At 34.4% G+C, this 14,668-nt stretch overlaps 2 protein-coding genes and 1 long non-coding RNA gene across 6 annotated transcripts; 1 reads left to right on the top strand and 2 right to left on the bottom strand.

Annotated features, from left to right (window-relative positions):
- The first annotated feature begins 159 nt into the window (after nt 1-159).
- Nucleotides 160-5,070, top strand: LOC107934642 (organic cation/carnitine transporter 7). 4 transcript variants are annotated; one of them, XM_016867116.2, is made up of 7 exons: nt 160-686; nt 1,278-1,555; nt 2,375-2,612; nt 2,742-3,270; nt 3,364-3,566; nt 3,655-4,212; nt 4,783-5,070. In XM_016867116.2, exons 2-6 carry the CDS (start codon nt 1,284-1,286, stop codon nt 3,901-3,903), a joined length of 1,491 nt encoding a protein of 496 aa, XP_016722605.1. In that variant the 5' UTR covers nt 160-686; nt 1,278-1,283; the 3' UTR covers nt 3,904-4,212; nt 4,783-5,070. The 4 variants fall into 4 exon arrangements, with proteins under 4 accessions (XP_016722605.1, XP_016722607.1, XP_016722608.1 ...); XM_016867118.2 differs by having other exon boundaries at nt 178-686; nt 4,798-5,070; XM_016867119.2 differs by having other exon boundaries at nt 198-686; nt 4,803-5,070.
- A 929-nt stretch (nt 5,071-5,999) lies between these two features.
- LOC107934643 (leucine-rich repeat receptor protein kinase HPCA1) lies at nt 6,000-10,950 on the bottom strand. Its single transcript, XM_016867120.2, has 18 exons — nt 10,512-10,950; nt 10,241-10,361; nt 10,098-10,169; nt 9,939-10,013; nt 9,790-9,861; nt 9,552-9,713; nt 9,383-9,457; nt 9,221-9,292; nt 9,078-9,149; nt 8,919-8,987; nt 8,766-8,840; nt 8,499-8,570; nt 8,287-8,418; nt 7,573-8,207; nt 7,350-7,486; nt 7,051-7,270; nt 6,740-6,975; nt 6,000-6,672 (listed from the first exon to the last, which is right to left on the bottom strand). Exons 1-18 carry the CDS (start codon nt 10,591-10,593, stop codon nt 6,238-6,240), a joined length of 2,814 nt encoding a protein of 937 aa, XP_016722609.1. The 5' UTR covers nt 10,594-10,950; the 3' UTR covers nt 6,000-6,237.
- Nucleotides 10,951-13,220: 2,270 nt separating this feature from the next.
- On the bottom strand, nt 13,221-14,042 carry LOC121230802 (uncharacterized). Its single transcript, XR_005928940.1, has 2 exons — nt 13,899-14,042; nt 13,221-13,826 (listed from the first exon to the last, which is right to left on the bottom strand). It is a non-coding gene; the product is annotated as an uncharacterized lncRNA (long non-coding RNA).
- Between the last annotated feature and the right edge of the window lie 626 nt (nt 14,043-14,668).

The raw sequence follows: 14,668 nt of genomic DNA, 5'->3' as shown, positions 1-14,668 counted from the left end.
CCATGGCTTAATTGTGGTTCATAAATATTAAACCTTTTTTTAATTGGTTCAAGGAAAATGACATAGAAAGAGACCATATTATACCCAAAGTCAAACAGATCTAAGATCTATACAAACTTATTCCTTAATCTACCTGTTTGGTAAAAGGGAAAAAAAATCAATCTTTATTATCATCTATTACGATATTTTCTAATCTAAGGCATTCAATTAAATAAAGGCAAAATATAAAAGGAGAAGTATAAACAAAGAAAACAAGGCTCCTACAAAAAAGGGTCCAACAGAACAAATCCAGAAGTTCCTTCCATTTCTTTTGATTTCAAATTTGATGGGAGGAGGAGGAAGAAGAAGAACCAGAGGCTAAGGTTAGCGGTGGGAGAAATTTCCTAACTCTAGAGTGGCTGTTGAATAAGTCAAACCCCTCCTTTCAAATTAAATAAAGAAAAAAAAAGACCAACCAAGAACACCCAAATCTTCATTGGCACAAATGCATTCTTCCTATTTTTCATCTTTAATTTATTTCGCTTAAAGTCAACCCCTTTTATTTTTGTTTCTTCGATTCTTCATTTGTTTTTTTTAACACAAAAAGAAGATTTTTTTTTTCGGTTTCATCTCTACATTCATACGAAGACGGAGAAGACGAAGAAAAAGAACATTCCCATTCTGTTTTTTGGTCAAGCTTCAATCAGGTTCCTTTTCTTTTTCTTTTTTTTTTTGTTTCAAATTCTGGGTTTTTCTTGTTTTTGTGATTTCTTTTTTGTTTATATTTTGTTATTGACCCTGAAATCTAGTCAAGACTTTTTTTTTTCATGCGATTTGCGTATCGCATTGTTGTTTTTCTGGTAATTAATTAATTGATTATTGTTCAAAGATGATTCCTTTTTGGTATATTCTTGTGTGTGGGATTCAAAAACTGATGGGATTCAGATCTATATTCCTAGTAACTTGGTGTGTGTTATGCATACATTTGTATTTTCATTAATGGATGAACACTATGTTTGGGATTTAGGGTCTAGATAGTTTTTTTGGTGCAAAATGATCAAATTTGGAGAAGAAACTAGATTTTAGGTGATTTAATATAGTTATATACAAGATGGATATGGGGTATGAGTGTCGGTGGTATATAACTTCATGTTGTAGATCTGTTTGTGAATACATCTTCATGTTTTAGATCTGTTAATGGATATAATTTTCATGATATAGATCTGAAAAATATTTGTTGAATTTGCTTGTTATGTTATTTAACAAGCTTACTTTCACATCTTATTTTCTTTTATCAGTGTTTAATGGGAGAAGATGGAACACCCACCTTTACTGTGGATGATGCCCTTTTGCACATGGGGTTTGGAAAGTTCCAAATTCTCGTGCTTGCTTACGCCGGAATGGGGTGGGTTTCGGAAGCTATGGAAATGATGTTACTCTCATTTATAGGACCAGCAGTTCAATCTTTATGGGGTCTTACTTCTCATCAAGAGAGTTTAATAACCAGTGTGGTTTTTGTTGGAATGCTTGTTGGTGCCTATTCCTGGGGTGTAGTCTCAGATAAATATGGAAGAAGGTGAGAACTTTTTGTCGAATTCACATTTTTATTCTTGCATTCAATCCCTGTTTTGATGATTCGTGTTTTCTTTAGATGAATATGCCTCAATATTGGTACCTTGCTTTACCCCCAATGCAACACAATTACAGGTGCTTGGCATATAATGTGTTGAGGGTGAGTATCCACTTTGGAGTGTCTCACTCCCTCAATGATGGAGGTATTGTTCTTGGGGTATCTAAGCTTGGTTTCAGTCCTGGGTTTTTGTCTCTCTATTTTGAGGAGAGCCCAAAGGGATTCACGGAGTTTTGGCGGGAGCGCTTAGGTCTATCAAGAAAATATTTTTATCATTTTGGCCTTGTTGGGGTTAGAACCCAAACCCTTAAAGGGTCTTAGTGGTTAAGAATACTACCACTAGGGCTAGGGTTTGAACCCCACCAAAATGATAAAACATTTCTTTGGTGCTCCTGCCAAAACTCTGTGAACCCCTTCTCTCCACGGAGTAGAGGGATAAAAACCTGAGGCTAAGTCGAGTATAGATACCTTGGGAACAATAACTCCACCGGTAAGAGAGTGAGACACACCAAAGCAAATACTCGCCCTCAACATAATGCATAAAGAAAAATCGATGAGTTAGTTCACTTGATGTGCTTTGGTAACAAGACTAAGATACAAATATCTCGTCCACTCATGGAAAGAGGCCTTGCTCTTGCACTTTATTACCTTTTTCTTTATGCAAAACTGATTGTTTTTAACCTTTTTAATGGAAGTAAAAGTGGCTTTGATGTTCCTCTGTGTTGCATATTCTTCTGACCTATAATATCTGTTTATTTCTTTCAGGAAAGGGTTCCTCATCACTGCAATAGTTACTTCGGGAGCTGGCTTTTTGAGTGCCTTGTCTCCAAATTATATTTCATTGATTATTCTTCGTTGTTTGGTTGGTCTGGGTTTGGGAGGTGGCCCTGTTCTTTGCTCCTGGTTTCTAGAGTTTATTCCTGCCCCAAGCCGAGGAACTTGGATGGTTGTTTTCCAAGCATTCTGGACTTTTGGGACGATTTTTGAAGCCTCACTCGCATGGGTATAAATATAATATTGTTTGCCTCACCCTTAGATTATACCGGTTATTATTACATCAAAGAATTAAATGCATATTACAATATCATGTTCATTTTTCCCCCTTATCGACATTATTTTTTCATTCTTTCAGTTTGTGATGCCACGGTTGGGATGGAGATGGCTACTTGCTCTATCTTCTATCCCTTCATCGATTCTCCTTCTATTCTATGTATTTGCACCTGAATCACCCCGATATCTATGCCTGGAAGGTAGAAAAGAAGAAGCGCTCGTTGTTTTGGAGAAAATAGCGAGAATAAATGGAGCAAAATTGCCTACTGGAGTTCTTGTTTCCGAGAATGAAATCGAGTTAGTTGGAAAAAGTACCCCAACAGAAGATACATTGTTGCTTCAAGCAGAAGATAACGGATACGAAGCTCCTAAGGAAATGAATCCTAAAGCCGGAGGCATCTCGACGCTGTTACAACTTCTTTCTCCAGAATTAGTTCGGTCAACCACACTCTTATGGATGGTATTCTTCGGAAATGCATTTTCGTATTATGGCCTTGTATTACTCACAACGGAATTGCACAATGGACGTAATACATGTCGTCCGGAAGAATTGCAAACAGTAAAATACGAGGGCGTTAGCTACAAAGATGTTTTCATTACTACTTTTGCTGGTATGTAATTATTTATTCTACTTATAATAGTTTATTTCCAATGCTCATGGAAGGCACCTTGCTAACATCTAGCTTCGGTTTTTTTCCCTCTAGAGTTCCCCGGCCTCCTGATATCCGCTTTCACTGTCGATCGATTTGGTCGTAAGTTCTCAATGTCAGCTATGTTCTTCCTGTGTTGCATTTTCCTGTTTCCTTTGGTAGTCCATCAGCCTCAGGGTCTTACAACCGGCCTCCTCTTTGGTGCTCGAATATGCATCACTGCCAGCTTCACGGTTATGTATATATACGCGCCAGAGGTAATGCATATGGATGTTACTGTTCTTTCTTGTTGATTCTAATTAACTTACGTGTGAAGTAACAATTTTTTTTGTTTTTAAATTGTAGATATATCCAACGTCTGTTAGATCAACTGGTGTTGGAATTGCGAGCTCAATGGGAAGAATTGGTGGGATGGTATGTCCGCTCGTGGCGGTAGGTTTAGTGCATGGATGTCATCAAACTGCCGCCATTATGTTGTTCGAGGTTATAATTTTTGTAGCAGGGATATGTGTACTTCTGTTCCCAGTAGAGACCATGGGTCGGGATTTGAGCGATAGCATTTCCAGTTCAAAACAAACGAGTGGGTCGATTTAAAATAGTGAGGGCTTTCCCCCTTTCTGTATAGCAGTTGTTTTATTACCCAAAAAAAAAAAAAAGAAAATAAAGAAGTACTTGGACTTCCATATCAAAATAGCTTTTCCCAATATTTTCTCCCTGCAAACATATTTTTCGTTACATTTTCGAGAATTCAGTAGCTTTTATGGTTTAATATCGGGGGTGGGGGAACCTTTATGACGTCTTCCACTTTTGATGGCATCCATGTCGGGAAAAGAAAGCAGTTTACAATGGCAGCATTAGGATTTCATTTTGGTGGAAGCTAGAAGATAAAGTCAGACCGTGCCGGTAAGTTACATCTTCATCACTTGAATTCTTTATTGCCTGCTCTTTAGCACTCGAATCTCTGCCATGCCTGCATGTTCGATGATTCGTATTCATCGTAAAACTTCATTTTTACTATCGTTTCGAGGTTTGGGTTTTGATTGATTATCGAATGGTTCTTATTTTTTCTTCAGATGCTTTCATAGTTTAGCATAAATGCGTGATTTTTGTTACCTATTAGGAGTCAGATTACATTTTACTTCCTTTATTAAAAAAAATAACAAATTAATCCATGTATATTAGATTAAAGAGTAAATTGCTCCTTTCTAGTACAAAATTCATGTGTATCTCATTTTGAGGGACAATGATAAATTTTTAATAGTAGAAATGAATGTAATTTTTAATAGAAGGTCTCGATTTGCTTTTTGATTTAATGTATAAGGATTAATTTGTTATTTTTTTGAGTAAAAGGAGTAAAATGTAATCTAACTTCTATACAAGATATTTTTTATAGTTTTTAAGGCTACTATTCCGTGCATGAAGGATTTTAACCCCTGACATTGGATAGCCATGTTTTGTTCTGTTTTTTTAAAGCAAAGCAACTTGCAGTGCAGACCAACCAGTTTCAGAGCAGACATGAATAGTTGCAGGGGCAGGTGCTTCATCACTTTCAGAGGTCGTAGAAATTGTCACTTTAAGACAAAACATGAATATTCATCATTGCTGCCATAGGATTTTGGTAGGAAAAAAGGGGGAAATTATTTGGATTTTATATAAATATATATACACCTTATACGAGGAGAAATTCAGTTACACTAGTGGAAAATATTTTAATTTTATATTCTTTTGGATTTAATATTTTAACCATTGGATTTAGTGATATATTTGTATTCATTATGTATGTAAAATTTTAATTTTAAATTAATTTAATATCTTTATCGTATGAATCGAAATATTATAATTTTTTAATATATTAAATAAATAGTTAAATATTTTCTAATTTGCACAAAATTTCACCTTACCCTTCGAAGCAGGCCTCCAACTTTTGGATTAAATACATATCGAGGGTTTCAATTTTTTTCAAGTTAAGTTTTGAATTTATAATTGTTATTATATTGGGATTTGAATTAAGCAATTGTTCTTAAATTGGAGTTTAATATATTTTTTTGTTCAAGTTAGGGTTTGAATCAATTTTTTATATTGACAATTGATCCTATGTTAGGGCTTGAACTAAGCAAATGTTCTTACAACGGGTTTGAAATTTTTTTGTTCAAATTAGATATTAAACTTGACAATTTCTTTTTACATTAGAGTTTGAATTAGACAAACTGTTCTCACATTGGGGTTTGAATTTTTTTTTTGTCTAAGTTAGTCTTTGGAACTTGCAATTGTTTCTATATTAGGGTTTGAATTTGACAATTGTTCCTACATTAGGGTTGAGAAGGAAATATTAGGGACTAATTTGGACAAAAGATATTTCAAGTCTAAAATGTAGGAACAGTTGTCAAGTCCAGGACTTAATTTGGATAAAAAAAAGTTTAAGCCTCAATGTGAAAATAATTGTTAAGTTTAAGGCCTAATTTGAACAAAAAAAGTTGAAGCCCCAATGTGAGAATTATCAGGCTCAAGAATCTACTCTTAAAACAAAATTTATTATTATATCGAAGTTATTTTGAATGATAATTGTTCTGAATATAAACTGTATTATAAATTTGAGTTTTTACTCTGAAGAAAATAATAAAAATTTTTATTTGGAGTTACCTAATAAAGTAAATTCATTTATTTGTAAGAAAAAATAATAAAAGAAGCAATTTGTAATCAAATTTTATATTACAATTTTATCATATAATATGCAACAAAATAAAAATAGAAGATCCCACAATCAACTCAAGCACCTCTCATTGTTACAAAGTTCATTGCTCCTAGAAAGCAAATCAAACTAGTAATAGAAATGACATCCAAATTCCAAAGGCCTCTATCTTGTAGGCTTTTAAGTCCTCACTCAATCGGTTCAACCCAAATCAAATCCGGTTCATTTAATGAATACCTTTAAATTTTATTACCGTACGGATGTTGAGGAGTTCCCTTATTTGCATCTTCATAAGTAGCCGAACTCGAAGCTGATTCCGCATACGGATTCAAACCGGCTACCTGCATAATGTTTTCAATCTCTTTCACTACTTCACCCATTGTAGGCCTATCAGTTCTTGCTTCTTCAACACATCTCATTGCTAAATCTACAAATTTTTCCAACCCATGGGGTATTGTATCTGTATCTAAACCAATGGCTGGATCAAGAATCTCTTGGAGATTATATAAACTTCTCGATTTATCCATCGATGTCGCCACTTCTCTTACGATGTATTTCCCGTGCTCTATCGGTTTTCTTGCCGTTACTATCTCTAACATCACTACTCCAAAGCTATAAACATCGCTTTTTTCGGTCAATTGTTGGGTCATATAATATTCAGGATCCAAATAACCCTACAACGGTAAATACCATTAGCATTATGTAAAACCGGTCATTAAAACAAAATCTAAACAGACTCACCATTGTACCCTTCACTTGAGTCGTAACATGACCCTTTTCGCTATCACCCATTGGTTTCGAGAGCCCGAAATCAGCAACTTTAGCATTTAAGCGTTCGTCTAATAAGATGTTCGTGGACTTGACATCTCTATGAATAATCGGAGGATTCGCGAGCTCGTGAAGATATGCAAGACCTCGAGCTGCACCGAGTGCTACTTTTAGTCGCCGGGCCCAATCCAGTCGGATTCCCGACTTCCCTGTTCCGAATAAGCATTACTAGTATTAATTCATTTCTTGGTAACATATGGTCATTACTAGATGAAGGGTGGTACCTGATAGACTATCACCAAGAGAACCATTGGCAACATACTCATATACTAGTATTTGTTCATCTCGTTCGAAGCAAAATCCGAGTAGACTGACGACGTTTTTATGATGAACTCTCGATAGAAGCTCGATCTCTGTTTTGAATTCGAGCCCACCTTGCATAGAACCTTGTTGAGCTCGTTTGATGGCAACGAGTTCCCCGGTCGGTAAAGTTCCTCTATAAACCTGTAACTTCATAAACATAAAACCAACATGAATACATGGAGCATTAGACCATCAAAAGAGAATGAGAGCCAAACTTAACCTTTCCGTAACCGCCTGATCCGATATCGCAGGCATCGGAAAAATTATTCGTGTATTTCTTAAGTTCATCGAAAGGGAAACATCTTGCTCCTTTCAACTGAGGACTATCACCAAAGCTCTTCTTAGAATCCCAGCTTGCTGTGTTATTTTACAGAAGAGAATCAGTCATAAAGCCGAGATAGCTGACTGAAAAAAGAGCTAAGTAAACGAAATATTTATCGTACCGAACGGATTACTGTTTTTGTTTGCTCTTTCGGCTCTCATCTTTTGACGATAAGCGTAAATCCCAGCGAGCATTAACAGTAGGAAAAACACCAAAGCAGCAACTCCTGCTCCGATTTTGATAGCAATGCTTGAATTCTTCGATTTTTTATCATCGAGAAAGTGTTCGTATTTGTCACCATTAAAGACATAAGGTCCAAAGAATTCTTTTGGAGGCTTGAAAGTTTGGTTGCTAAATGCAAATGCAAGCATTGAAATTCCACTTCTATTGAAACTATCTGCTCCATATGGAAACACACTAAGGTCCAATAGCAGATATTGAAACTGATCCTTCCTCGGATCACTTAACGAAACGGTTTCCACCGGAAGTTGATGTGTCTGGAAGAACTTCATCAAAGCTTGCTCAAGAGAAAGATACGGAGCTGTGTTTCCTAACTCCGTGAAGGTATAGCCTCTAAACAGTAGTGTTCCGGTATATGGATATGCACATGTACATGTTGGGCTCGTGATTTGACTCGAACGACACGAACCCGATACACAGTTCTTTTGAGGTGTTGAATAGAAGGACTTTCGTGAAGGTAGTTGGCAATACTTGTCGGCTTTTCCAGTCTCCATACACACCGGGTTATCTACAAGTCTGTAAAAACCAGTTGAACGAAACTTATTAACTTTAACAAGCATTAATGATTTTAAACACCAAGTCTGGCTTAGCTTACACTATTTCAAAATTGTATCCGGCATCATTGAATTCCGAAATCTTATTGTTCCGCAAATCTACGAGTTGTAGTTGGTTGGTAAAACTCGTGCCGATTACCAATGTACCATTAAGTTGGTTGCTTTCTAGTTCCCTGTCAACAAATATAACAGCAATAAGGTGAACAAAAGACCAACCATATAACACATTTATATAAGGTCAAGCCATACTCACACAGCCTGCAAATGTGGAAGCTCAAAGAACGTGGTCGGAACTTGACCTTGAAGTTTAATACTTCCCAACATTCTGCCATAGAAACGAATATATCATTAAACGGTACTTATCCCAAGAGGTCCATGTCAAGAATTGCTTATATAAACGGTAAACGAGACTGTTTTTCGGTTCAAATCATATCAACAAGGCTATATAAGCTACCATCACGGTGCATGGTCCTGAACTAAATCAAATGCTTGAAAAATCTGATGGTAAAGAGGGAAATACATTATTGTTAGCGATGTCAAGGACTCGAGCCACGAAGGAAAATCCGATGGAATGAAAGTATTATTGCTCAAATGTCTGCACAATCATGTAAACAGAAAGATGATGACGGTGAGTAGGCAAATGACAGTATATCTTGTGAGTTAGGTTACTTACAAGGTGCTTAAACTGGTCATGCCTGTAAGGTCAGGCAAAGGACCAGACAGCTTATTATTGGACAAAAACCTGAAAATCAACACCAAACGCGCTTAATTAAGAGATGATAATAGTTCTGTTTTCAAGTAGATAAACAAGTGCATACGTCGTATAGCTTACAGCTCATGAACATTTGTAAGGTTGTTGAGATTCAATGGAAGACTCCCACTTAGTGAATTGTTATCAAAGCGTCTGTTGCCAACATAATACATTAGACCGAAAATATGAACACAAATTCACTCGAGTACTTTCGAGATACTCACACTACTTCCAGAGTTTGCACAAGTCCAAGGGTCGAAGGAAGAGGTCCAGAGAGTTTGTTGCTTTCGAATAGCCTGTAAGACGAAAACGAAATGTTAGGAACACAAGTTTCATGCTGTTATGTCTTGAACTTTTCATCACACGAAAAACCGAATGCAACTTACACATGTATCAGTTCCATATCTGAACTGAAAAGTTCAGATGGGATAGTCCCAGAGAGTTTATTCTTCCCGAAATGGCTGTAGATTACAAAGAACAACATCGTTAGGATACGGAAAATAGAACAACCATGGCAAGAAAAAGTACATAAAATTACACGGAAATTTGACATACAAGTGTTTGGTATGAATCAACAAGTCAAGCCCTGGTGTTGATCCATTCGAAACTGGAATTGGTCCTTCAAGTTGGTTGTCAGCCATGTCTAACCAATAAAGATTCGATAAATTACCGATGGTCGGTGGAATATGTCCGGTGAAGCCATTAGTATTTAGTGATCTGCAGACAATATAAGCCAGCATGAAACTATCTATGATTGTATTGGCCAAAAGAGGTAATTAGGACAAATTCTTACAAGAATCTCAACTGTGGCAGTGATCCTATTGTGTAAGGAATTTGACCAATGAAACCACAACCAACCAAGATTCTGCCAACATAAAGAAAAAGGGGTCATTTACTCATTTATGTTAGGTGATGCTTTGATTGCAAAATAGAACTTCTTACAAGTTTTTTAGCTTCTTTAAATTTCCTATCGATCCCGGAAGAGATCCGGTGAGTTCGCGGTTAAAAGATAAATCCCTGAAAGACAAAAAATGATGCTAATATCAAAGATGTTTGTATTAAGCCATGGAAACAAGTTGCATATGCAAAAAAAGGACTTACAATTGCTGCAATTCAGATAACATCGCGATGTCTCCCGATAACTCTCCAACCAAGTTCATGTTTGGTAATGTTCTGAAACAGAAACAAAACAACATTAGATAAAATCCCGAAGTCGAAACAACATGAACGAAACAACGACTTACATCGAGGTCACACGAGAACCAGTACATTCGATTCCAACCCAACTATCACCACAAGGGTCTGCTCCTGTCCAACTAGGAGGTAAATTTTGCCACTCATCCGTGAGAGATCTTAGAGCAGCATCTGTAAGAATTGGACAAAACAGGTTCCCTTAGTCAGACACCAATGATAAATTCTATATGACAGACAGTGCAATCTTCAAGTTCATGTCATTTTTGCAGTAAATTAGCATGCATATACATACATAAATGATCAAAGAACAATAGAACTTACAATCCCTGCCATCAGTAGTAGCTGTTGTGATATAGATTTGAACTGAAAAAGCTAGCAAAAGCACCCAAATTGTTGAACCCATTTGTGAGATTAACCAAAAGGATTCCACAGTTGAGAGTTGAAGAGCTTAAAAATATTTGGATTTTCTTTCTAATTTAGCATCAAACAACAAAACACATTTGACATGACATTAACCTGTTCTGTTTTCTGTTACTAGTTATGAACAAAAGAGAACAAAGTCTGGGTATTTCAGATACATCAAAAAAAAGGTATAAAATGGTAGTTTGAGTGGATCAACAAATTGAAATTTGCTCTAAAAAACACAAACATTAGCCATGGACACCCAAGTTTTGGCTTTTTTTGTGTTTCCCAATTATTTAGCTGACGTCGAAGTCAACGATCTTAAAGTTCGGATGGTTGAGATTAATAAAAATCCAGATAAATTATTCTTTTTAATGGGACTAAAAAACATTAATTTTTTAATATAAAATACATACGAATTATCATACAGATTATCATATTTAAAACTTTCATATTTAAATTAATATTTCCATTAAAAGAAAAAACAACATTTAAAAATATCAACTTAAAAAATCCTTTAAATACATATTCAGGGTCGGATATATATCTTTATCTAATCTAAACACTAACACCTAAATTTAGTTGTCAGTGATAAATAACAGGACCAGGCCAACTAGCCAGCCTTCCAAGTGAGTCACACGAACATGGCCCCAAGCATTAAAGTATAATAAATATCTTGCATGGCAACAATTGAAAGATAGGTGGGTTTTTGTTGAAATAATTAAAAGTTTGAAGAATTGTATAATTAGACATGTTCATGGGTCGGGTTATTCGGTCCGGCCCGAAAGCCCGTCCAAAATGTAGAAGGGTTTGGGCAAAAATATAAGTCTAAAAAATGGGTTTAGAAAAAAAAAAGACCTGCTTAAAAAATGGGTTGGGCCTCGGGTAAGACATTTTTGGCCTAGGCCTAGCCCGAATTCACTAAAGGATAAAGAAAATCTATTTTTTTATTTTTTAATATTATTTTCTTATTGTTTTCTCCCTATTTTGCTACTATTTTACTATTATGTTGCAATATTTTGTTGTTATTGTTTGGATATTATATAAAATTTATTTTATTGTTAATTTTGTTATTATTTTAAAGACATTTGTTAATTCTGTTATTATTTTAGAGACATTTGCTTGTTACGTTGCATCTATCTTAGTTTTATTTATATATATATTTTTTAAAATTTATTTTTGTTATGAATTTCTTTTTAAGTGGAAGTCCATCATGATCAAGATAAAGTTTTGATATATTGTAAATTCTAATAGTTATTAGAATTAGATCTCTACTTCTTTTATACTTTTTATGCCTATAAATAGAGACTCTGATAAAGTATTGTAAATTACCCTTTTTGATCAATAAAGTACATGCTCTATTGCTTTTGTATTTTTTTTGTTCTTTATTCTTTCCATATCTCTTTATTTTATAATACGTTATCAGCACGATGATTCTCTATTTTTTTCAAAATCTTTCGAAGTCATCCCACAGACCAAATTCTTTTACACCTTAAACTTTCACCCTTACAACTTTATATTCGGGATGTTGAAAGATTCAATCTCAGAATGGATTATAATTCTTATTCTCGATCTTTGGTTTATTGTACAAGTATGGGTAAAGTATAGATTTGGTAAGAAACTTTTATATTTTGATCATATATTCTTTTTCTATTAAGGTATGACTAATATTAATTTTTATTTGACATAAATTTCACATTCTGATGGTATTTGATTTTTGCCTTTCTAGGTTTTTTTATTTATGTAAAAGACATAATTGTTGATTAGATATGTTTGCTATTAATATGGTATGTTTTCTTTATTTTTTTTTGATAAATCATTCTTTTTGAAGTTTTTTTAATTAAGTTATATTATGCATAATATTTAGATGTTTTGATTATTAAATTATTTGTATTAAATATTAACCTACCATTGTTGATTAAAGGGAAATTTGATAGGACCTATTTATTCTTATTAACTTGCTAATGTTGAATGATTGTATGATATCTTTTAAATTGAACTTATAAATATTTTGTTAGAGCAAGATAAGATTTTATAACATATATGTAGTATTAAAATTTGGTACAATGTGTATAAGATAATTTTCAAGCATCGTACACGAAAATTTTGATTATTTGTTAAATAATTTTTACTATTAGATTGTAAATGTTATTACAAAAACAAAGTTGTTTTACTACTTGTAATAGTGCTCGTGATAATAGTTAAGGTGATGACGATGATGTTAAAGATTTTTAGGTATATTTTACTATGTTTTATTTATTATTTATTAAATTGGAGACTAATAATTACAACATGCATAGATAGATTTTGTTTTGAAATCTCATGCATGTTTGCGATGGTGATTATGAAATAAAGAATCTATTGGAATGCTTATAAGTCCGTCCTACTAGATTTGTTGCATTCCTCGAAGTGAATGTAAACATAAAGAAAATACAAGATATACTCATTGACCACTAAAAGTGGGAACATAGTAATAAATAAGAAAACAATGAGAGTTCTCAATATAACTTTTTAAAGGGTAAAGATAACTTATGTTATTAATGTGATATGAAAGATTCTTGGCCACATATGTGGCGTATGCTCAAATATTTTGTTTCTGTTAATATTCTTTGAGGAATAATATGAAAATGTAGTAATGAATTCTATTATTACTGTAAAAGCTCATTTTTACCCGGGCCCACTAAACAAAAAATAAACCAAATAAAAATTAATTGAATAGTCCAATTATAAGTCCATTTACAAGGCCCAAATGCTCTACAGCCCAAAAACAAAAAAATCAAGGCAGAAATCTTAGCCTCTGCTTAGCGCCGCAGCCACCAGCAGCTACTGTACTTCCACCACGCGCGCCTCCGTACGCCTCACGCCAGGTGCCAGCACACGCTCCGTACCTGCGAAAAAAACAAGCAAACAACAGCAACAATAGCCAATACGAAAGCAAAAAGAAAAATTGTATTTTTATTTGAACATTCGACTATAAAGCCAGGGGGAATCGATTGTAATTTTTTTGGGGAGACACACACAGAATAGAAAAAAAGCAATCAAGATAGTAAAGGTGATTTCAAAGTTCCTTTTTTTCTCTCTGTCGATTTATTTTCCTTTTGGTTGATTTAATTTTTTTTTATGTAAATCGACACTGATGAGGAGCCCGAATACCTCATAGATGCGGAGGTAAGGGCGAGGGGTCGAACAATGTGGAGAATTTCCTTGCTCTATGAACCTTTTTTTTTCATCTTCCTTGAAAAAATAACAAGGATTTGAAGTTTTTTTAAAAAGAATGAAGAAGAAAAAGAAAAAAGGAAAGCTTACCGGATCTCTGTGGGCATGTACCAGATCTGGCCATTACCTAAAAACTATCGGTCACCAAATAAAATGGTGGTTCAGCGGCTTCTTGCCAAATGAAACCCTAACAAATTGGGTTAATGGCCTTTGTTTTAAAGATTGGCTATGTTTTAAGAAGGAAATAAATGGGAGTTAACAAATGTTGAAACGGCGCCGTTTGAAAGGGAAGGGTCCGCGCGTTAACCCGTTTAGCAGGCCGGATCTGCGCCCTTTTGTTCGAAATGGGAAAATTTCGCATTAGATCCTCCCCTTCATGCGGACGTTCAATTGCGCTTTATTTGTTCTATTTTGTTTTTTTTTTGAAATTTGGCTTTGTAATTTGCGCGCATTTTCATTTTAGTCCGCAATGTAACGCAGCGTTTCAGGATCTGGATTATTTCCAGTTTGAGTCCCTACGCACTTGCGCGCATTGCATATTGGTCCTTATTATTATTATTGTTTTATTTTCAAATTATCCCTTTTGTTTAGTTTAATTCTAATTAAGTCTTTCTATCTTATGGCTTTTTATTCTTGATTACTTATTTGTACATTTTAAACTACCTTGGTAATTATTTCTTTATCATTGTAAATTCGTTTTTGTAATATTATCATCACATTTTGCATTTTTTTTCTTATATAAACGTTTTCATACATCATTATATTTATATATACTTTATAATAAAATTAACTTTATTCTATGTACGTTATTTCGTACATGTTTTTGAATCTATTCATATATTTTAATATACATTTTTGTT

Source organism: Gossypium hirsutum, chromosome A06 (assembly GCF_007990345.1).
Source record: "Gossypium hirsutum isolate 1008001.06 chromosome A06, Gossypium_hirsutum_v2.1, whole genome shotgun sequence".
NCBI lineage: Eukaryota > Viridiplantae > Streptophyta > Magnoliopsida > Malvales > Malvaceae > Gossypium > Gossypium hirsutum.
Note: the sequence above shows the minus strand (reverse complement) of the source record. Positions and strands in the feature narration are given on the sequence as shown.

Coding starts and splice junctions, on each gene's coding strand:
- LOC107934642 (XM_016867116.2), top strand. CDS start 1,284: ATGGGAGAAGATGGAACACCCACCTTTACTGTGGATGATGCCCTTTTG. Junction 2,613..2,741: donor TTGAAGCCTCACTCGCATGG/GTATAAATATAA, acceptor TCATTCTTTCAG/TTTGTGATGCCACGGTTGGG. Junction 3,271..3,363: donor TTTCATTACTACTTTTGCTG/GTATGTAATTAT, acceptor TTTTCCCTCTAG/AGTTCCCCGGCCTCCTGATA.
- LOC107934643 (XM_016867120.2), bottom strand. CDS start 10,593: ATGGGTTCAACAATTTGGGTGCTTTTGCTAGCTTTTTCAGTTCAAATC. Junction 9,862..9,938: donor TTAAAGAAGCTAAAAAACTT/GTAAGAAGTTCT, acceptor TTATGTTGGCAG/AATCTTGGTTGGTTGTGGTT. Junction 9,293..9,382: donor GATATGGAACTGATACATGT/GTAAGTTGCATT, acceptor TTCGTCTTACAG/GCTATTCGAAAGCAACAAAC.